Raw genomic sequence first — 23,458 nt, 5'->3', positions numbered from 1 at the left:
AAACTAGGCTATTTCTGAGTTAATGTCTTAAAAAATATATATATTAATACCACCTTTTAGAATTAAAACCACTTGAAAATTTGTATGGATAGTTTTATCTTTTTAAATAATATTACTAGCAATCAGCCCTTTCAAAATGCTTTACCTTTGTTGAAAGTATTTTAAAGGTGCTCTGTTCAGGTACTATAGGATGAATAAGTGAAAGCTTTAAACTATAGTCCTCTCCAGATGGAAGTTTCACCACTGCAGACAACTATTGAATAAAAATATTATTAAACTTCAGCATAATATTCGTATTAAATTTAGCTCTAAGAACTTGAATAGGGATATTATTCAAATGAAATATCAGCTCTAAGGTAGAAACCTCAAAATATTCTATTTTTCCACTTAGTATCATTTATATGCATTCAAATGTGAACTAGAAAACAAAAAAATAGAAAATATTTCAAAGAAAAAAAAACTTTTCTCCACCATACTAACATTCTTTCACTCTAATTTTCCTCAGTTACTATGAATAGAAAAAAATGATTTAAAAGTACCTACCTGTGTTTCATGTTTGAATCTCAAAAAAGCTTATCAAAAACAGACTAATACTCTCATAATTTCATTTAATTCTGCACTGCACATTATCCACCACCAAATTTAGCTGTCATAAACTTCTAATCTGCAAACAGCCACTAAGTCACTACACATACTAAGGATACGCTGAGATTTAAAATCTCTATAGATTTCAAAAATAAAAACTAGAACCATTTTACATAAACATACTACACAAGAAAATAACACATTTCTCAGCACTGATAAATTGGTTCTAGCAAATTTCAAAGCCAGAAAGAATTAAAAAAAATTGTTTTTAAAAAGCATACCTACACCTATGGTATGATTTGTCATGTCATTGAGCCCATGATAATTTTAAACTAAAAAACAATCATTAAATGATCAGTCTAGATTTTTTATATTACTTCAGGTAAAAAATAAGAGTAATGTGTATATACTGTATTTGCAGTCAATACTATTTAAGATGAACAAGCAACTGCAAATAAGGTTCAAAGAAAGTAATCACCTCATTTTCCGAAAACACCACATTTATGTTATTCTTCTGAACATTCTTGATCATAAGTGTAACGATTACTTGAGATTCTGTTTGGTACCAGTCATACCTTTAAAAATAAGCACAAAGAATTCCAACCAGATAAGAGACTTAAAACCAAACTGAACTGCAGAAAAGATAGAAGAAATGGAATTAAAATAATTATAACAACTGTGGAGGAGAGATGAATTGTGTTCATTGTGACAAATAGAAAGAATCATTAGGAACAAGACAAGTGCTTAACTACATGAAAGTCAAAATCTATGTGCAACAAAATTCAATATAATATAAAGAAAAAGAAAATAGACTGGGAAATATATTTACAGCAAAAATTCATCTAAAATACATCATGTTAAAAAAAAAGGCCACTGATAATTCCAAATCCACAGGAGGTAAATGGTAAAAAGATATGAATAATTTTTCAAAAGAAACATAAATTGTTAATAAGCACTTAAAAATGCTTGACTTCACTAATAATCAGAGATGTAAATTAAATAATTTTGAGGTTCTACCTCATACCCATCAAATTAGCAAAATAACTAAATTCAAAGAAATTTAATCCTGGCAGTGTTGTAAGGAAATATGTATACTCATTACATTGACTGGAAAAATGAAAACTCATATAATCTTTTTAGAGAAGAATCTGGTAATACCTAGCAAAAATTACAAAAATGGTCTCATTCTTTTACCCAACAATTCCATGGTTGGAGATATACTGTGAAAGGCTTATGAAAAACAAAATAAAGGGTAACATACTGAAAGATGTTCATAGTAACTTCACATATCATTGCAAAACACTAGAAACAACCTAAATATACAATAATAGAGGAATAGTTAGATAAATTAAAGTGAATCAAGTAAAACGGGATACTTCAATTCAGATTAAAAAGTATGAGGAAGATAAAGAATCTAGAAAGACTTAGGTAATAATGCAAAGTGAAAATCAAATTGAAAGGAACACAGTACATACTAACTACAAATATAAGAAAAGTGAATGAGAATGAACAGAATCCAAAGGAGTAACTGAAAAAAATGACATGCAACTTTGTACACTGAGATTAAGTTAAATGTAAGTAGATACTAAGTAATTTTAGTTGTGATGATATTCAATGTTGTTTTTTAAGAAAACACAAAGTTTTAAAAGGATAAAAGTAAACACAAAAACATAATTCATTTATGTGGTCCTAATTCACAAAAAAATTTATAATATAGAAACAGATGCTACATTTTAGTTCTCTAACCCCTATCATAAGATTCCCTGAAGTATTTGCTTCCAAAACAAGGAAAACCAGTTACCAATTAATTTACGCACAAAAATCACTGCTTCTCTTTGACATTTTATCAAGGAAAAAAAAAAACCTGTTGTATTAAAAATAGCAAGGGCTCCACCTTGAGGGACAAAACAGCAAAGCAATCCAAACTACCCTGCCTACTTGTTGGGGAAATTAATATGATTTTATAAGTGGTACTCCTAATCGTGTTTTGCTTAAGTTAATATTAAATTACTTTCTTTTTATTCCCTCAATACATACCAACTGATGATACATACAAGTTCAAAGAATGTTAAAATGATATAGGGAAACCATCCTAGAAACAACTAAGTTATTTACTAATCTATAGACAGAGCTGAGTAATTACAATGCTCACAACTATGAGGAAAGTCACTGAGTGCTTCTTCACTGTTTTCACAGCACAGCTGTCAAAGTAGGGTTCTAATTCTGTCCAGTTTCAGCATCAAAGTTGTCAACACTAAGAGACTGTTCTTCTTCTGCATTACTTTATGCTTAAACAGTGTCATGCATATACATAAATACTCTGTGGTGATTATAGTGCTGGTCAAGCCCAAGTGCCCATGTTTCTATTCTCTTACATTGGCCACCTCATCCCATATTTTTTCTTTTCTGCTAAGAACGTGACAAAAGTAGAATACTCTGTTAAAATTTTCAACCTGCTTTGCTTGAAATGAACCTTCATTAAATGGATTACATGGGGAAAAGAACCCAAATCTTCCCTAAAAAAACACAGAAAAGATCTAGAACAGACTTAAGTTATATTTTTCCCAGTTCAAAATATATAGAGAGGGGCTAATATATTAATAAACTCAAATATTTTTGGTAGTCTTCCATCATCACCTACCAGCTTTTCACCAGTTTAAATTTTTATTATCAATGCTGCTCCCATATTTCCTATACTCCTTATCCCACTAACCTGGAAAACAGATATAAGCTTGCCCAAACAAAAAAATTTTCATGAAAATCCAAAATTACTGGAAAAATTGAGTACCTGCAATAACCAGGTGCTTTCCTATTCCTATCTTCCTTGCTCTTCCAAAGTGAGAAAAGAACGTATCTAACTAGTTTATCAGCAGAGGCATGGGAAGCATAATGAACCCAGAACAGCAACTACTATCAGGGGGAGGGCCAGCTCACAAGCAATCATCCCTATATTGCTTATCCTTAAACAACAATTAGTCTTCTGTCAGGGATGGCCCTAAGCAGCTGCCACCCTTATTTTGCTAAAGGTGTTTCTCTGAAAATTTCACTGGACTTACCATCAGTTTTCTTACCTTGGAATTACTAATTTGCTTAGCTACTATACTATTAGACTTAAGAGAAGGAAGCTGACCGTTCTAATTTATGGAAAGGTGATGAAGGAACAAATATGAAATTATGTGAAATAACTTCAAGATTAAACCAAATTAAAGACAAGGTTATTTGAACTAAACTGAATATCAATACTAATCACCAAACACCCTTGGAATTAATTTTAGCAATCCCATGGTGAAATAAAAAAGGACAAGGTTATTTTAAAATCATAGCATGAACCCTTCTTCAGTAAGAGCACACTTTACTGAACAATTTAACACTTTTTAGAAATAAAATACTTACTTGATTTTTGATTGCTGGGTTTGCTGTTGTACAATCCAATTGTGGCACATTGAATTAAAAAAAAATTTACAAGTTAGACTGGCAATTGTACATTAAAATGCATTTATTTTCAAACTTTATATTTAACAGTTTGTTAAACTACATTGATAATGGAAAAGCTAAATAAAAACTTGATTCAAAAATAAAAAGTCTCTTATTTTTATTATTATATTACATAGCGAAAATACATAGGGAAAAAAACTGTAAACACTGATTGTTTTCCATTTGTTCTGCAATATCTTCTATCTACTTAAATGCGAACATGTGGAATCCCTCCAGCAATTTTCTTAAAAGTAGAGTTCATCTTGCCTTTATTGCTGTATCCGCAGGGCCTGGCACATAATAGGTGAGTAATAAATGCTTGCTAGTTGACTGAATGAAAAATGGCTAACAAACTGTGGTTTATAAATGTAATGGAATAACACTATGTAATAAGTAATGTTGAAATAAAAAACTCAGAGAAACAGGAAAGTTTACATGAAATAATAAGGTAAGGAGAATCAAGAGAGAAATATATACCACAACCACAACAAGGTAAATGAAAGCAACACTAAAAGATACCTGAAGTCAGAGTTAATACAGTGACCAGCCTTGGTTCCAAAGGTCACTAATGATGTATGTATTTCCTTCCTCTCAGCAGAGGTGGTGGACAAGTGTAGTATATTGCATACACTATAATACGAAACTGCTAGATGGTTCTCATTTAACAGCTTTTCTTTGTTATAAAGTAGGGTTCTAGTGGTAGGGGAAGATTATGAGGAAGTAACAGTAGTACAATAAATTATTTTTTTTAAAGAAAAAAATAAAGGAAAACTTTTATAAAAAATTTAAAAGGAAGGTAGTTATTCTAGGACTTTTAAACTGTGACACTTATTCTTATCTACATTATATCCTCAGATTAAGAGAAACATTACTGTTCTTCAAAAAAAAACCCAGGAAAGTCTTGACCATTTTCATGACTTTACAAGTATCGTTCAATTTCTTCTGAGCAATAAGAAATTGGGCATGTAAGGAAATGGAAAAGGTACAAGAGAAGCAACGAATAGAAAATGTTAATTCTAAGGAAGATATACTAACTTCCTGAATTGAAACTGAAAAGCATCACAATTTACACATATACATATGTATAACATTCAAAAGTTGCTATGAGCTGAAATAGAAATATTTCCTTTATATCTCACTCTACTAAATACTCTCTACCCTATGCATTGAACACCGGTCAGAGAATAGAATATGGCTATTCACCAGGCTCCCAAAGACATGCCTGTCAGTCAAGATGGCATGAAATTAAAGACTAGTCACAATAGGTCCTGGGTCAATGCTAAAACCAAGTAATACTATGGTGTTGTATTAGGTAGGGAAAGGTGGAGGGTAGGGGACAAAGAATCCAGGCCTAAACTGGGAATATGGATCTGTCCTAGAACCACTGTCTAGAGAAGAAATTGAGAACTATCTGGTAGTTGACAAAATTCAATGGAGATGCTGTACATCTCTGGTGATATTAACAGAATATGGGCTGGAATTCAAAAGCATAGGTATTTATAATACTAAACTTTGCTGGGTTTGCAAATCTCCTAGAGCTAACAAAAATCTTGTCTCTATCCAACAACTACCAGGTGGAAATTATGAATTAATGAAACTAAAGGAGTATTAAATCAATGTTTTGTGCAAACTAACAGCATTATAATTTTCACAAGTGAAAGTTCTATATAAAAACATCAGCCAAGAACAGAATTTAATTTCAATTTTTAAATAATGAACAGCTAATATACCATAAGTACTGACCTTTTAACTAAGAAACTGTTCATGTTAAATCCTGTCATGTACATATTTAACCCTTGAAATAAAACTAAAACAAACATAATAAAAATAAAAATGCAGGGCTTACCATTCCAGGTTCTGATACTACTTCTAAAAGATAAAATGACACATTTTCAGGCACAAGCAACACACTTAAAATCAACTGGATAAACATTTCTTTAATGGGTCAAGATAACAATTACATATCATCCAAATAGTTTGTGCCTATCTTCTATGCATTTTCAATTGAGAGAGAAAGTCTTTTAAGTACTAGGATTATCTTTAGTTCATTGATATACTCATACCATACCACACCAATTCAAGTAATTTCATTTTATTGTCAGTATAATACAATGTACAAATCTGAAACTAGCACGCCTATTTCCATGAATACCTAAAGGATATGTAAATCTCACTTAATATCTTAAATATATACAATATGGTTCCAAAAACTATGTTAGATGAAACAATATTAGAGGAAGAATTTAGTCCCACAAAAATATTATAAATGGAATATCAGCCACATAGCATCACAAAATTTCACAACTTTACAGTGTTTACTTATAAAAAGTCAATTTTATAGAACATTTTTAAATATTAATTTAAATATTAATAATCTTACTATAAAATTATTTTAGTTGAGGCAACTTTGTACATTATAATTATATCATTTTAAAAATCTGAGGGCATCAAATTTTTTTAAATATTAAGTTCAAAGGATAGAGATACTATTAAAAATCACTCTAGGGAGACAAAATCAATTAATGACTTTGAGAAATCTAACTAATTTAATAATTATGAAATGTACAAAGCTATACTTACTATTTTCAGTTTCTTGACATCTTTTAATCCAGATGTTGAAAGTATTATCTGTATCTGAAAAGTAATGAATTCATTTTAATACACTATATCTAACCAACTTAAAAAATACAAGCGTCTGCCCTTTAAGCAACTGTTACAGTTTGGTTATAGCTAAAGAGAAAACTCAATTTAATCTCTAGTTATTTGTAAAGAATTTGTTTTAGCAGCATAATTTTTTTAAACTACAAATTCCCATTATTTCACTAGATAAACAAAGATAACCTACAGCTTTTCACCTGACCACCTGCTTTTATAAAAACCTCCTACCATAAAACCGCTCCCTACATCAGGGTTCTCTGTCATTCATTTGGATTAGCATGGGGACTTGATATCTAGCAGCAGGGTTCCTCATTTTCCGACTGGGTCTCAGGGAACTTCTTGTGGCCCTAAGTTTTTTATTTTTTAGTGTGCAGCTATTTCCTTTTCTCTCTCCTCCTATAACTCTCCTACCAGCTTTACCTGTCCTTTAAACTGATTTGGCTTTGCCATCATAGCCAACAGTGAGAAGCAGCTTTGACCACAACTGCATAAAAGAAATGGTGGAAGCAGAGTCGCCCAGAGAGAGAGAAGCAGCAAATACATATTTAATACATCTGCATATGTACATACATACAAAAAAGGTCATTAAAAAAAGGCCACTTCAGAAAACCCAGAACAATGTAATGCATAAGTGCCTTTAGTGCCTAAAAAAGTAACACGCCCATAGAAAAGAAGAGTAGACCCTAAAACTGAATAATCGCTCCAATATTTAAAATATTCACACACTTATAATAGACAACACATTTCATTATTAATAGTAGTATCAACACTTTAGTACTATTCCTAAACAATTATTTCCAAAGTTATTTCATACATATCAGCCTTATTCAGACCTAAAGACTCAGATATACTTCCCTCATATTCAACAAAAAATAACTGCTTATTAAACTGAATCAAGCCCTTTTGTAAGGAATGCACAGAAGACAGCACTGGATAAAAGAGACTATTCAAACACTCCAGAACAGGAAACATAATACATATTGTGTAATTTTTGATAATTTATTGTTATATCATGAGACCAAAAAAACCCATGAGAGTGCTAAAAAGTTAGGGCTTCATATTTTAGAATTCTCTACAGTCTAATTCAAAAGCAGTATTAGTGTCAGTAAGTCAAGGTAAATAATAATAATGTGTTGTGCTTGGTATGAATATAACCCAAGTTACTATTAAATGCTTTGAATTGGTTTTCTAGTGATCAACACAGCCTTTAAGTGTTATGATCTTTGCTTTTACAAAATCATTTCTATAGGTATACCTAAATAGTCACACCTCTGTAATAAATTCTACACATGCATTTCAACTTAAAAGAGGTGGAATGATTAATGCCATTCTATTCTAATTTATTAGTTCCCCTCACCTACTTATCCTTTACCATAATAACTGCCTGAACCCACAATTTGCTTCTCTGGAAAAGCCCTTGCTGAAATATTTTTCACCTCACTAAGACAGAGCAGAAACTAATAATGAATTAATGCTAAACAAAACAAGCACAAGCTAAACCATTCTGCTTTACAAATAACATGATCAGTCTGAAACAGGAGAAAACATTTCTTGAATTTTTATACCTTTGGGTTTTTTTTGATACAAATTGTTCATGAAAATAAGCTTTATTATATCAACTAATAAATACATACAAAAATGCACATAACAGTTTTAGTCATTTATTCAGATTTTTTTTTAAATCATTCTATGGCAAACTCAAAACCTAAAATCTACAGTCTTCCTCTGAAAAGTAACTATCTGGGTTCTTAATTTTTTAGTAGGCTGCTCAGTCCTCTATATTTATAACTCATGAATTTTAAATTGATTTCAAAGCACGAACTATCATGCAAATGCTCACACATCAAAAACAAAACAAACGAAAAAAACCTATGTTATTTTTTAAAGCAGGGTCTCTATCACGTAGCCTTAACTGGGAGATATGGAACTGCCACAGAGAACATGCAGTCGGCATTGAGTCATGAAAAAATCCTTAAGAAGGGGCAGCTAGGTGGCGCAGTGGATAGAACACCTGCCCTGAAGTCAGGAGTACCTGAGTTCAAATCCAGCCTCAGACCAAACACTTGACACTTACTAGCTGTGTGACCCTGGGCAAGTCATTTGACCCCAATTGCCTAAAAAAAAAAATCCTTAAGAGTTATTGGAGATTCTGGAAAAGGTACAAAAGAATGACAATTTGTATGGTTTTAAGTGTACTCAAAGGAAGAAAATCAAAGATCGGGGCAGGTTAGCAGGGCAGTGAACTACAGTCAGCAGCAACATAAGCAGAACTTTCTGGACTGCAGTTTCTGGACTCAATGTTTTTTAAAAAAAAGTTACCTAGGTTGTTCGTAACTACTTAAAATGCAACTCTTAAATGCAAAATTGCCTTTTCTTCTATTCTTACAGACTGTGGTGGGGATGAGAAGAAGAAAAGGGGAAAGAACGCAAACTTTTAGACCACTCAAAAGAAGGGATTGATATGAATGTTTTGAGAGTCACCAGAGGAACAAGTGTTATTCTTTATTCTTCACAAAGAAATGGAAAACTCTGGAAATGAAGTGGGAGGCTAGGATCTTGCATTTCGTTCAGTCTCTGCCAGGCATTCTCGGACTAATCCTCGAGCATGAATGATGCCTCACTTTAGCCTCTCCATGGTGCTTCTGCTCCCAGAATATGTGGGTCTGATCTCTTTGCCTAGCTCTTCGATGATAGCCAGGAGTTCTGTATATTTGCTTTGGGGTACCTGGCTGCTCTCTGTACCCTTAGTGTAGCCTAAAAATGGGGGTCTATCGTCACTGATCAACACCCAGTGGGTGGAGGCCACCATGCTGGCAAAAGGAGAGGGTACACTCCCAGCCTGGTTCAGGGACATGCCCAGCATGTGGACATTCAAGGTGGGCTTGTAAGACATGCCCAGGAAGGCAAGCAGCTCCCGGAGCAGTGGAGCACCTCCGCACCCTGGCTCCCCAGCCCACTTTTTGTTTACGGCTCAGCCGGCACTGGCAAATATGGCCGTCACTTTTATTGACACCCACAATGCAGTATAGTTTCCATACATCACCAAGGAAGGGGAGCCACAAAGTCTGGAGAGCTATAGCTTTGTTTTCTAAAGTTGGAAAGTTCACACTATGTTTTAAAAGCTAGAGAAAGACTCCAGCTAATTATTTTTAAAATCAACTCAAGTTTGATAATCACTATGAAATGCCATGAAGGGAAAAAAAATAAGCCCTACTTCGCAATTAATTTAAAATTGCACTAAACAAATCTAGATATAAAAACACTTACAGTCACAACTAATTCAAACACCTGAAATATTGGATGAATTTAGTGTGGTTATGTTACTTACCATCTAATTTATGTCCTTCTATGAAACTCTCTAGAGCCTCAGTGTAGTTTTTTTCATGGTATTCACCTATCCTGGCATGAGTATATGAAAACAAAACAAATGAAAGACAATAAGTTATTAGTTGTCAAATGATAAAAACTATTTTTTCAGCAAGTTCATATGAAAAATTCTTTTCCAAAATAAATAAGACTGGTATCCTGATGACAATTAAAAAACCAAATACCATTTTGGGATAATAAAAAAGGTTTCAAAAATAAATTTGTAAGGTTTCTCCTCCTATGCTAGGTAAAGTTCAAATCTATATGGTATTTTAACATTTACAAAGTACTTTACCTACAACCTCAAAGGGTGCATCAAATGTGGGGGGATGGGGAAGATGACACACACCAAACAAGCTCTTCTTCCTCACTCAGGCCCAGTTGTCTTTTTACTACATCACACTGCCTACAGGCAGTGGTTTACGTTTCTGACTTAACAACAATGTGAGACATCAAAACAAAATGATGTGAGATGTGTGTCTTCAGAGAAGTTTAATGTCAAAGTATACATTTTGGGCATTCTGCGGCACTGCACTTTGTTACATAGCATGGTCACAAAATAACAACATTCTGGCTAAGCCCCTCAAACCACTGGCCCACTTATGACCAGAATCCTCATTCTGATTCTTCTCAGCACCACCAACGAACTAAACAGCCTTTTAACACAGAAAAGAGGGCTGTACAGTGAGCACCTCAGGCAAGAGTTGTTAACTTTCTTTGTGTCTGGGACCCTTCTAGCAGTCTGGTGAAACTTATGAACTCAGAATGTTTTACATGCATAAAAAAATAGGTTTACAAAAGAAACTAAGTATACTGAAATATAGTTTTCAAAATATTTTTAAATAACACGAGAATAAGGATTACTCAATCCCCATGGATTATTTTCTCAAAACTGACTCAATATAAGCAAAATGGTATAATCTGACCCCTTTTCAATGAGCCATATTACATGACAGAATCCCAGAAACACAAGAAGTTAGAAGAGACCTCAGAAGCTTTCAAGTAGGACCTAATCATGAAAGGAATTCTCTGATTATCAAAACACATTTCATTTCTTTAGCAATTCAAAGTCATCAAAATGCTTTAGTCAAGCCATATTAATGAGCCCCACAATGACCCTGTGAAGTAGGTCTTGCCTGACAGATGAGGAAACTGAGGCTCAGAGACAGGTGAAGTGACTTGCCCAAAGAGACATAGGTTAGATTTCAGATTCCTGACTTGAAGTCTTGCACTCTATCCACTATGCCAAGTGCCTCTCCCCAAACATATGTTTTTAAAATTGTTCATGGTAGAAGAGCAGGAGAAATATTTAAGGACAGAGTGAACCAAAGTGGATAGTGCCCAAAAAAGGAATAAATTCATTCAACAATAACTAAGTTCATTACTTCTTTATTAAAAAAAAACTACTGTAAATAAGTTTGTTACTACCACATTCCTGACTTTAACACAAAACAATTGTAAACTGTATATGAAATTAAGTTAGTTACCTATCACCTGCAATATTTCATTAAAATTTATTATCACATCATGAATATTACAGCTCCACTACAAATCTATAAAAAAGTATTTCAACACAAACAAGAAAAATTATTACTATACTATATAATGCATACATACCCTTTCCTCAGCAGAGCTGTGGAATTATTTGGGTTGAGTCCAAGAGACTTCTTTGCATCTATAATGGCTTCTACAAAAAAAGTATAGGTAGAAGTTAAGCCACCTTACTGTTAAGGCACTGTATCAGATGGCCCATTAACCTTTAAACAGACCCACTACTACTGATAATGAGTCAAATCAAATCTATTCTGGCCAGCGTGTGTGTGTGTGTGTGTGTGTTGTGCGTGTGCGTGTGTGTGTGTGTGTGTGCGTGTGCGTGTGTGTGTGTGTGTGTGTGTGTGTGTGTGTGTGTCCGTCCCACAAAAAATATGTCTCTCTCACCACAGATTTGGTAGAAATATTAAATGGTTTTAAACTGTGACTTAAGTTACTTTTTTTCTCTACATGTTTCATTAGACTTGATAAGGATATCACAAAAACAAGAAAAAAATAAGCTAAGCTGAGTAAAAGATGAGGGTTATTAATTCATGGTTTAAAAAAAAAAGGAACTCAATTAACATGGAGTAAGAATCAAGAAAGTACTAAAAAAGGAGAAAGGAGACCCAAAAAGATACCAGGTAAGGAAGGTGGGAGGAAACCCACGGTTCTGAAATTCTGATTTTAAAATATGGCTTTTTGTTTTGGAAAACTTCTTGAAACAACTATTTGAACAAATTCTGCAAATTTCAAGAGTAGATTAAAACTATTTTTTCCTATTAATTAGAAGAACTATCAAAAAACTAGAGACTTCCCAAGAAGTAAACCAAGATAACAAGGCAACTCAAAAAAATAGCATGGAAGGATGAAAGCAACCAGAAACATACATTTCCAAGAAACTGGTTATCAGTTGAGTATCATAGAAATAGTTTACCTAGATTTTAGCACAGAATTTGATAAAATAAATAACAGATATAAAATAATTGTCGAAAAGATAAGAGAGGTAAGGACCAGACAATAATACAATCATATAGATCTGAAAGTGGATGAATGGCCATCCCAAAGAGTTGTAATTAATGAATCAGTGTCAATGGGGCAGTCTCCAGTGGAGCTGTACCAGATTCCTGTGCTGTTTAACATTTTTATCAGCAACTTCAAAGTTTTCCTCGACATGGTTCAAGATTAACTGTGTCTCTACAACTTTAACCCAATGCCCCAATTCCTCTCCCTACGGCTAACAAGAAAAGTACAATCCCTCTAAAATCTCAAAGCCTTTCAAATTACTGTAATGTTCCCTTTAAGTCTTCATTCATCCTGTTGTTTTTTCCCAACAGATCTCGTATGACTTGAATTCAAGGCCCTTCCCCATTCTATGTGCCCTTTTCTGGACACTCTCAAGCTTCTCAGTGTCGTTCTTAAGCTCTAGTGTCCAAAACTGACACGATATCCTAGTTAAGGTCTGATAAGGGAAGCATACAGAAAAGCTATTATGTCTTCCTGGAAGCTTTGTTTCCTGACAATCAGACTTATCCAACAGTAACCATACCCCCAATATAGGTCTTCAAACTGGACAACCTCTTGTTGGGTACATCATGGTGGGATTACTATAGAATATGGCTTGAATGAAATGGACAATTGAGATCTAAATTCTATGACATTTCATTTGGGGAAAAGAGGATTTAGAGAAAATACTATAGATATCTTCAAATATCTACATATTTGTCATGTAGGAGAGAAATAAACTTATCCCATTTCACTCTATAGGGCAGAATTATCTCTCTTACCTCAGAGTTGATGGAGATGTTAAATTAATATTTCTTTATTTTTTCCTGCTCCATGTTTTGTTAGCGACATAAAGGATATATTCACCAAAACAAAACAAAAAAATTATGGCTAGGTCTTCGATAAGCTCACAGTGGGACCCCAGTGCCTTATGATGATCTCAACCCTGATGGGGCCTTAGATCTATATGGAGATAGTAAGATGCAGTGTAAAGGGTATGTCAACAGACAATCACAACTTCATGAAACTTATGTGAAAATTGGATTTATTACAAGAGGAATTATCATGCATGTGGAACCCAAACAGTTTACAATCCATACAGAAGTTTATATATTTGTAATAGTACAACAAACAAAGGAGGAAGAAACAAAAATCTCCATCTAAAAGGGTATTGCATAGAAGAGGGAAAGGTACAGTAAAGGTAGAAAAAGGACAAAACCCCTACCAAAGGGGAGGAGCAAGATGATGGCAAAAGAAGCATTCTTTCCCCTTGGGAACTGCTAGACCATGAAGATAGGATGGTCTGCTTATCTACAAGGGTCCCAGGGGCACAGACTGACTGGCACCTGTCTTGACTACCAAGGACACACAAGGAGTCCAGCTTGGAATGCAAACAACAATTGTGTCAAGGAGGGGAAAGAAAGGGAGGGCATTCATCCTTGACATATTCAGGGCCTCCTGCATATTCTGGGTCCAGTGTTTCTGGAAAATATGACAATTCAAAAAGAAAAGTTCAGAGGATCCCTCAACATTCCTTAATAAGTGCTAGATTTAGAACCAAAAGATCTGGGTTTCAATCCCAGCTCTGACATTTACTACCTACCTTGGGTAAATCATTTAATTTTCCAGTTATCTCACTTGTAAAATGAAGAGGTTGGATTAGTTGATTACTAAGGTCCCTTCTAGAATTAAGTCAACGATGATACCAATGCAACTGAATCATTAGTCACTCTACAGTCTCATGTACTTTGTTATCCAAACCACAGGCCAGGACTGAGTTACATGTTACAACTTTTTATAACCTCCTAATGCAAAACAGCAATCACAGATTTGACCTAATCATTAGTGAGTCCTCAGTTCTCTTGATAAGGCCAATCTCTGATTCTTGCATAGGCACATTTTCAATTTATGCTCTTGATAGCGGTGATCAAAAAAAGCAGTTTTCAGATGTTGCTTTTTGGCACAAGAGACACAGCTGCAATAACAGTGAAAAAGCCTCTGCTGGAAAAATAATTTTTTTAAAGACTTCTGCAAGGTCTTCTATATTTATCTGAAAGCCTTCAATATGAGGAAAAACCTCCTAATAATTAGCAATGTCTAAAAATTAAACAGACTATTTTGTAAAGCAATGAGTTCCCTGTTACTAGGAAGTATCCAAGTAGTGGTTGGATGATCATTCACCAGGGAAACTGAAAGAAGGATTCACGTAACAGGTAGATGAGTAGCTAGGCTAGCTGACCTCTTAGGTCCCTTCCAACTCAAGGTTTTGGTCTCTATCTTTTAAAACATGTCTGTGGCATTAAAGCAGCTTCCAATAAAATGTCAAAATGCTAAGGTAAGAGTCAGAAGAATTCAATTCACATTTTCAACTATCATATGAGCTATGGAGCCTTGGCTCCAATGATTTGCTTACTATCAGAATTCTTTTACCTACAGAACAACAATATTTTCTTTAACAGAGTGGGGCTTGTAAATATTTTCACTTAAAAAATACCACGACACAAAATTAAAAAGCATAGAAGTGTTTTCTATATCAACATAAGGAGACTCTATGAAAAGACACTACATAGCAACCAGCTTTCAACTGCCTCGTATCAAAAGTAAGCTTCTAAACCCTTCACAACCTAGCCCCAACCTACCTTTCCAATACTGTACAATGCTCCCCTTTCCACATTCTACAACTCAGCCAAATTGGCTTTCTTGATGGTCCTCACATGCAACCTTTAAACTCCTGCCTCCACACCACTGCACTGACTATCCATTATGCCTGAAATCTATTCCCACATCAACTTCTGTTAGAATCCTGTTTTCTTCAAAACTGCCCAAACACCACCTTCTACGTGAAGCTTTTCCTGATCTTCACTCCCTCTCCCTACCTACAAGGGAGAACCTCCCCAAAATTTTACCTTGTATTTATGTGGCAGTACTAACATATTGTCTCCACCAATAAGTTCCTTTAAAATAGGAAATGGTTCGCTTTTGTCTTTCTATCTTCAGAGCCCAGCACAGGGCCTGACTCATAGTAGGGGAGACTGAAATCCAATAGAGAGAACAGCTGCTCAAGAATATAAATTTAAATAGATTGCAACTCAGTTTGACCACAAATCACCTGTTACTTTACAAATGAAGAAAAAACATGTTTAATTCTTAAGGATAATCACTAATATTATTTGATTCATGACATGTTATAGAGATCTTATCTTTTATCTAATTACATTATCTTACATAAGGGAGTTACCATAGTAATTCTTCAGAAGAATGTGAGCATAAGCTCTTTGGCAGTAATATTCTGCATCATCTGGTTTCTCTTCCAGTGCTCTTGTCAGTGCCTATAAATTCAAATAATATGAAGAATGCTTCAGTAAACATCTTAAAAAAAAAGTTGTTGGTTTTTTCAAAAATACAAAAAAAAGCACAAATTTTCTTTAAGAATTTCCACTCCACAGAAAGAACCAATTTATCATGCTTACATATTTTTCTTGAAAAGAAAAGTCCAAGGACACAATCTTGTCTCCCTCAACAATAAGAAAAGCATTAAATATAATTTTCCTCACAATTTCCCTCAACTTCTATATTCTTACCCACCTTACCTTTTCTGGCTAATCACTGCTAAGAGTAGGGACTAGAGGGAGAAAAAGTTATCTTTAAGAATATTAGTCTTAAAGACTCAGTGACAAAACAGGAAAATGATAAATATTGGAGATGCAGGAAAATCGGAACATGAATGCATTGCTGTTGGAGCTGAACTGATCCAACTATTCTGCAGAGCAATTTAGAACTATGCCCAAAGGGCTACAAAAATGTACATACCCCTTGATCCAGCAATAGCACTTCTAGGGCTATATTCCAAAGAGATCAAACAAATGGAAAAGGACCCACATGTACAAAAATATTCATAGCAGCTCTTTTTGTGGTGGCAAAGAACTGGAAATTGAAAGGATGCCCATCAACTGGAGAATGGCTGAACAAGTTGTGGTATATGAATGTAATGGAATACTATTGTTCCATAAGAAATGATGAACAGGCAGATTTCAAAAAAACTAGAAAGATTCACATGAACTGATGCTGAGTGAACTGAGCAGAACCAAGAGACTATCGTACACAGTAACAACACTGTGCAATGACCGACCTTCATGGACTTATCTCTTCTCAGTAATGCAATAATCTAAGTCAATTCCAAAAGACTCACTATGGAAAATTCTATCCACATCCAGAGAAAGAACTATGGAGTCTGAATGCAGATCAAAGGGTACTATTTTCTCTTTTTTTGTTGTTTTTTCTTTCTTGTGGTTTTCCCCTTTTGTTCTGATTCTTCTTTTACAACATGATCAATGTGGAAATATGTTTAATATTATCATGCATGTATTGTTTATATCATGCCATCCTGGTGAAAGGGAAGGGGGGGAATTTAGACCTCAAAAGCTTAGAAAAGTGAATGTTGAAAATTTAAAATATAATTTTTTTTAAAAGAATATCAGTTAGTGACAACAGTCATTGCTGGAGGGGTTCTGGGAAGACAGACACATTAAACACATTGCCTTTAGAGCTGTGAAACAGTATAACCATTTTGAAAATTCATTTGGAATTATGCAAATGAAGTGACTAAATAAAACAGTCTTTGACCTAGACTAGAGATTCCATTACTAGGCTTCTACTCCAAGAAGGCAAAAGAAAAATCGCCATTATACATCAAAACTTATATTTATATTAGCACTTTTTATCCTAATAGGTTAGCATATTAGCACTAATTATATTAGCACTTTTTGTAACAGAAGAAAATTGGAAAGAAAGCTGACGCCCATCAATTGGGAAATGGCTAAACAAACTGTCATACATGAATGTAATGGATTATGAGCTATAAGAAATTATGAATGTGATGGATACAGAGAAGCATGGAAAGATCTGCATGAACTGATTCAGAGTAAGGTAAACAGAGACAAGAAATCATTATAAACAATGACAACAATGTAAAGGGAAAAAACAATACACACAAATTGAAGCTGAGTATTTCAAAATCACTTTTTAAAAAGTATGGCTTGAAAGAAGAAATATGAGAAGATACTCCCCACCCAAGCCTTTAGAGGTGGAAAGTCCGCAAAAGGTTCACTTTCTTGCCTATATTTTCGGACTTTTTTTAATATATTGATCAATTATGCTGGGATTTTTTTTCCTTTTTCTTTGTCTTTAAAAAAATTCCATTTGTTATATGTGATGGCTCTCTTGGAGGGGAATGGAAAATGGGAAAAACTATGGTGATGTTAAAAACAAAATATATCAATTAAAATTTATTTTAAAAAGAATATCATGGGTGAACAAGCTACGACATGAAAATGTGATGAAATACGACTACCACGTAAGAAATAACTTAGGTGATGGTCTCAGAAAAACCTGGGAAGACTTTTTGACCTTATGGAGAGCAATGTAAACAGAACCAGGAGAAGAATTTATTCAATGACAACAAAATAGTAAAGACAAACAAATATGAAATAAATTAAGAACCCTGATCAGTGTAACAACAATGATCCCAGAGAACTAATGATAAAACATGCTTCTACCTCTTCAGAGAAAGGGGAAGGTCTCAAAGAGTGAAAAACGAAACAAACAGTTTTTTGGACCTGGCCAACACCGAAATTTGTTTTGCTTGACTAACTATACTTTTGTTCTCAATTGGGAGGGAGAGAAAAAAATAAAGCAGATTTTTGCTGACTGAAAAAAAATTCTTTTTCTTAAAGAATATTAGATCACAAACAGATTGTAGGAAAATATAAGTTCTTTCAGGGAAGGATCTATCTTGTTTGGTACCTCCAAGCAGTAGCACACAGGGCTTCACACTGAGTAACTACTCAATAAATGTTTGCTGCACTAAACTAGAGCCAGAAAGATAAATACTATATAGCAATTACTTTCTTAATCTTGTCCAAGGTATATTACTATACTCTGATTTTTCACTAGACAAAATCTATTTGTTAAATCATGACAGGACAAAAATGTGTTTAATTTAATGACACCATATACAATCTCAAGTAACTCGATACTTCTAGAACATGGAAGAATCTGAAAGAAGGTACCTCTGTATGAGATCTTAATATTTTTCCCCACTTTCCTTGAACTCTCAATTCAAAGGTTGGTTCCAATGCACACTTGACAACACAATATAATATGATATGATAAATATAATGTATAATATAAACATTTTGTAATTTTATATTATAATTTAATTATAATTTTTAATGAATAGGACAAGGACCAAGATGACTACAAAGTTATTTCCAATCCCTTTTCAAGGCTTACAAATCACTTTAAGCACATTGTTTCATATGATCCTCTCAACAGTTCTGGGAGACTGATAAGATTTCTATTTTTATAAATGAGATAGTGAGAGTAACAAAAGCAAAGTGACTCCCCCAAAGCTAGTAAACAAAAAAACTAGGATTCAAACACAGATCTTCTGACTCCAAGCACAGTTTCCCTTCTACCATCTACACTCCCTGATACAATAATACAATAGTACAATACTACTACACAGTGTATGAGTAAAACACCTTTTCCTTTCACCACACAAGCCCACTCTCAGGTATCATGAATACTTCTTAATTACAGCTGATATGTAGAACAATTATTCTTTAAATAAAATAAAGAGAAATTATCGCACATTGACAACTTATTCACAATCTCTTCTTTAATTTTTTAAGAACCCTAAATTTCTTTGAAATTAATAAACCTATAGCATGTGGCATAAAATCTCAATTAAAAAAAAACAAAATAAAATAAAACCTCAATAAATCAGAAAGTTCAGTAAATATAGTGTTCTTAGCTCAAGGATGCTAAATCTTTTCAAAATCTTTCCAAAAATCATAGAATTAGAACCAGAAAGAACATTATTATTCATTTACTCCAACCCCCTTCATTTTATAGATTAGGACCTTGGAATGAAATGCAAGCCTCCTGACTCACTGTCTCCAGGTCTTTCTCCATTACAACATATCTATCTTTGCCTTAGTAAGTACAATATATGGAACATAATTTAATTTTCTTTGATGATCTGGGTATATTATTAAGTTGTACTGTCTAAATGGCCCTTCAGGAAAGTAAACAGCTTAATTTTTTAAGTAAAAAGAACATATTATTAGAATACTTGAACATATGCTGATTTCATTATTAGCAATGTAGTAATTTAGACCAAGAAATCATGAATCTAATGCAAGCAATGTAACAAAATTCCAACCAATACAAGTAATTCAGACAAATTCTAGAAGTCTGTTCTAATGGTATTTTATCTAAGGTAAATGTTCAGAATTCCAATGTTTCAGTGACAATATAGGAACATACTCTGAAACACATCTAAGGACAAGAAGTACTTTGGAACCAAAATTTCAATCAACATAATTAAAGCCTTACAATGGCAGCAACGTATGCAGTTTCCAAATTAACTTGCTTCTTGCAAACTTAAAATTTATAATGCCACAAATGCATACCTTTCCAAGGCTTTGAGAAATAAGACACTGGTTCAACAGTGCTTGAATGCAGATTACAGGGTATTTCATGTGTGCTATGATCAATTACTCCTCTAGTAACCATGTAAGAACTCTCCTGAACTTAAGGTTGAGTGTTCTTATACAACGATCTTAAGATAAAAACTTAAAAATTTTGTATCTAATAGCCCATCCCATCTAACTTCCATCCCCTCCAATTTTTAAAAGACTTCAAAAAATGTTAGCACCTGCTATGTTCCACTATCATGCATCTCACTTAGAAACATAATAAAGCTGAGAATGCTACAAAGAGGCAATTCCTGGTAAGCCCAAGGAGCAGAGGTAAACCCCAAATCAGTAAAAGCTAATAATAATTTTTAAAATGGCAGCCCTCAGGTCAAACCAGTAACTTTCACTTACACAGCACTTCATTTAATATTTGCGAATCATTTTACATAACTATTGAATATTTGATTTACTACAATCTAGTTAAAGGGTCATATACCTTATATACAAGACAAACATTAACTACAAAAGGATTTGGAATTGGTTGATGGAATGGACCCAAAGAATAGAAACAGGATTAATATCAATTTGGAGATGTCTCTACAAAAGTGGGAATCTCAAGGATTTCTCCTTGATTCTGTCCTGTCCATTATTTTCATCAATGACATGGGCAACAACTTACGCAGGCTGCTTACCAAATTTTCAGATGACACAAATTTGGTGTGCATAAATAACATACAGTATGGCAATGTCAATACCCAAGAAAAAGGTGAAACACTAGAACAATGAAGTTGTTCTTCAAAGAATAAGAAATTTTATTGGGAATAATGTAAAGTCTTACATTTAGGTTCAAATAATTAACTGCTTTAACAAAAAGAAGTAGAAGGCATAACTTACAAAAACTTATGTGTAAAAGCTTACTTTTTATGGACATTGTCAATTCATTCATTCAACAAAAAGTATTAATCTCCTACTAAATGCCAGGAACCATGTTAAGAGCTGGTGATATATGGAAAAAAAACTAAACAGTCCATGCTGTCTTGAGGTTTACATTTTACGTGAGTCAATATTGTGACATTGCAGCCAAAAAAATAACAAAACCTTAGTTTCCATTAATATTAGTACAATGTCCTAAATAAGGCAAATCACATCTCACTGCACCTTTGCCTAGTCAGAGGTATAACTGGAATATTGTGATCAGTTTTCAGTGTCACATTTTAAAGACATTTAACAACCAGAAATATTCCAGGGCTTTAAAGACATACCAACTGGTGAAAGGTCCAGAAACTTTGTAATGTAAGGACCAGTTAAAAATGAAGTAAAGACTTAAGAGGTCATATTAATAGTTGTATGTCTTTCTCATGGAAGAACATTTAAACTCGTTCAGTACAGCCCCAAAAGGCAAAAAACATGAGCAACAAGAAGTTACAAAAAGAGATTTGGCTAGATGTAAGGAAAAGGTTCTTAACATTTAAAGCTGAACAAGAGTAGAACAAGCTGCTTTAGAAGTACTTCATGACTGGAGATCTTCAAGTGAAAAAAAATGATTCATTATTATAAGATGTGGTCAAGTGTGCTCAGGTACCACAGGCACTAGCTAACTTCTAAGATCCTTTTTACCACTGAGATTCTGTAAAAGCCTATTCAGATCTGCAGGCTATTCTAGGGTAAATACTATTAAGAATTTTACCTCAATCACTAGACATAAAATAAGCAACTGTACCTAAAGGAATTTCTACTGTTTATAACAGTATAAAAGTATACTTCCTATGAAATCTTCCAGGCTTTTTCCAACAAAAATTAAAAACTTACTGGATAAAGAGTTGGTTTCATAAAGTACTTTCAGTTTATTCCACTGAATATCAACCACTGAAAAAATCAAGCACATACACATATCAGGGATTTCAGCGTACAACAATAAATATTCACATCTAGTCAATTTTTTTTTAAACAGAAAAATGTTGAGTCTAACATTTAATCAAACTTACTCTATTTTCCTGCAAAACAAAGTAAAACTATTACAGCAAAACGTACTTTGTAATAAATCTTAAAGCACTGCAAAAACATAATCACAGTAATTACTTCCATAAATAGCAACACGAAGCCTTCATTTATGTACAACTTAATGTTAAAATAACCTATAAAATACTTTTCACAAAAAGATCTTAAAAACTGGACAAATATTAATTGCTCATGAGTAGGCCAAGTGAATAATAAAAATAGCAATCCTACCTTAATTTGCTTATTCAGTGCCATACCAATCAAATTACAAAAAATTTTACAGAGGTAGAAAAAAATGACAAAATTCATCTGGAAGAACAAATGCTCAAGAATATCAAGAGAATCAGCGAAAAAATGTTTAGATGGCCTAGTAGTAGCAGATCTCAAAGTAGATTACGAAGTAGTAAACATTCTAGTATTGGCTAAGAAATAGTGTACATACCCTTTGACCCAACAATAGCACTACTAGGTCTGTATCCCAAAGAGATTGAAAAAAAAAAAGGGAAAAGGACCTATATGTACAAAAGTACTTATAGCAGCTCTTTTTGTGTTGACAAAGAATTGGAAATTGAAGGGACGCCCATCAACTGGGGAATGGCCAAACAAGTTGTGATACATAATTGTGATGGAATACTATTGTGCTCTAAGAAATGAGGAGCAGCACAGTTTTGAAAAAACCCGAGAAGACTTTTACGAACTGATGCAGAATAAAGTGAGAACCAAAAGAACATTGCATACAGTAACAGCAATACTGTATGATGATCAACTGTGAATGACTTAACTATTCTCAGCAATACAATGATCTAAGACAATTCCAAAGGACTCATGATGAAAAATGCTATCCACCTTCAGAGAAAGAACTTACGGAATCTGAATGCAGATCGAAGCATACTTTTTTTTAACTTTATTTTTCTTGAGTTTTTTGGTGTTGTTTTCTTTCACAATATGGCTAATATAGAAAAATGTTTTGCAGGACTGCACATTTATAATCTATAACAAACTGCCTGCTTTCTCAAGGAGTGGAAAGGGAAGGAGAGAATCTGAAACTCAAAATTTTGAAAAACATTAAAAATTGTTTTTACATGAAATTGGAAAAGAACATAAAATTTTCCACGGAAAAAGAATCAGTTTCTTCAGCTTCACAAAGCTCTTTCCTCCCAATCTTCTCAGACATAAGTACAAATTTTACAAAGGAAGAAAATGGCTCAGAAATGTTAAGTGATTTACATATGTCCAAATAGCTAAAAAATAGGAGTCTGAACCCAGGTCTCCTGATTCCACGTTTGGATCCTTTCACTACATTATCTTGTTTATTTATGTTTCTTATCCCCCTGAACAACCGTAAGCTCCATGGGGTGGGG

General features: G+C 33.7%; 1 protein-coding gene and 1 pseudogene across 2 annotated transcripts in view; both read right to left on the bottom strand.

Moving 5' to 3' along the window:
* SUGT1 (SGT1 assembly cochaperone of MIS12 kinetochore complex) overlaps positions 1-23,458 on the bottom strand; it is a 67,616-nt gene that overhangs the window by 43,162 nt on the left and 996 nt on the right. Inside the window, exons 2-10 of one of the 2 annotated variants that reach the window (XM_020977025.2) lie at positions 21,909-21,965; positions 15,857-15,947; positions 11,701-11,770; positions 10,046-10,116; positions 6,640-6,693; positions 5,906-5,928; positions 3,979-4,001; positions 1,064-1,160; positions 146-253 (exon numbers count right to left, since the gene is read on the bottom strand). In XM_020977025.2, coding sequence (XP_020832684.1) covers positions 146-253; positions 1,064-1,160; positions 3,979-4,001; positions 5,906-5,928; positions 6,640-6,693; positions 10,046-10,116; positions 11,701-11,770; positions 15,857-15,947; positions 21,909-21,929 — 558 coding nt within the window. In that variant the 5' untranslated portion in view covers positions 21,930-21,965. The remainder of the gene's footprint in view (positions 1-145; positions 254-1,063; positions 1,161-3,978; positions 4,002-5,905; positions 5,929-6,639; positions 6,694-10,045; positions 10,117-11,700; positions 11,771-15,856; positions 15,948-21,908; positions 21,966-23,458) is intronic. The other variant, XM_020977024.2, reaches the window with a different exon arrangement.
* Positions 8,866-9,868, bottom strand: LOC110201410 (cyclin-dependent kinase 2-associated protein 1 pseudogene; annotated as a pseudogene).

Source organism: Phascolarctos cinereus, unplaced genomic scaffold, assembly GCF_003287225.1.
Source record: "Phascolarctos cinereus isolate Bilbo 61053 unplaced genomic scaffold, phaCin_HiC Scaffold_7;HRSCAF=346, whole genome shotgun sequence".
Lineage (NCBI taxonomy): Eukaryota > Metazoa > Chordata > Mammalia > Diprotodontia > Phascolarctidae > Phascolarctos > Phascolarctos cinereus.
This window is presented reverse-complemented; position numbering and strand designations above follow the sequence as displayed.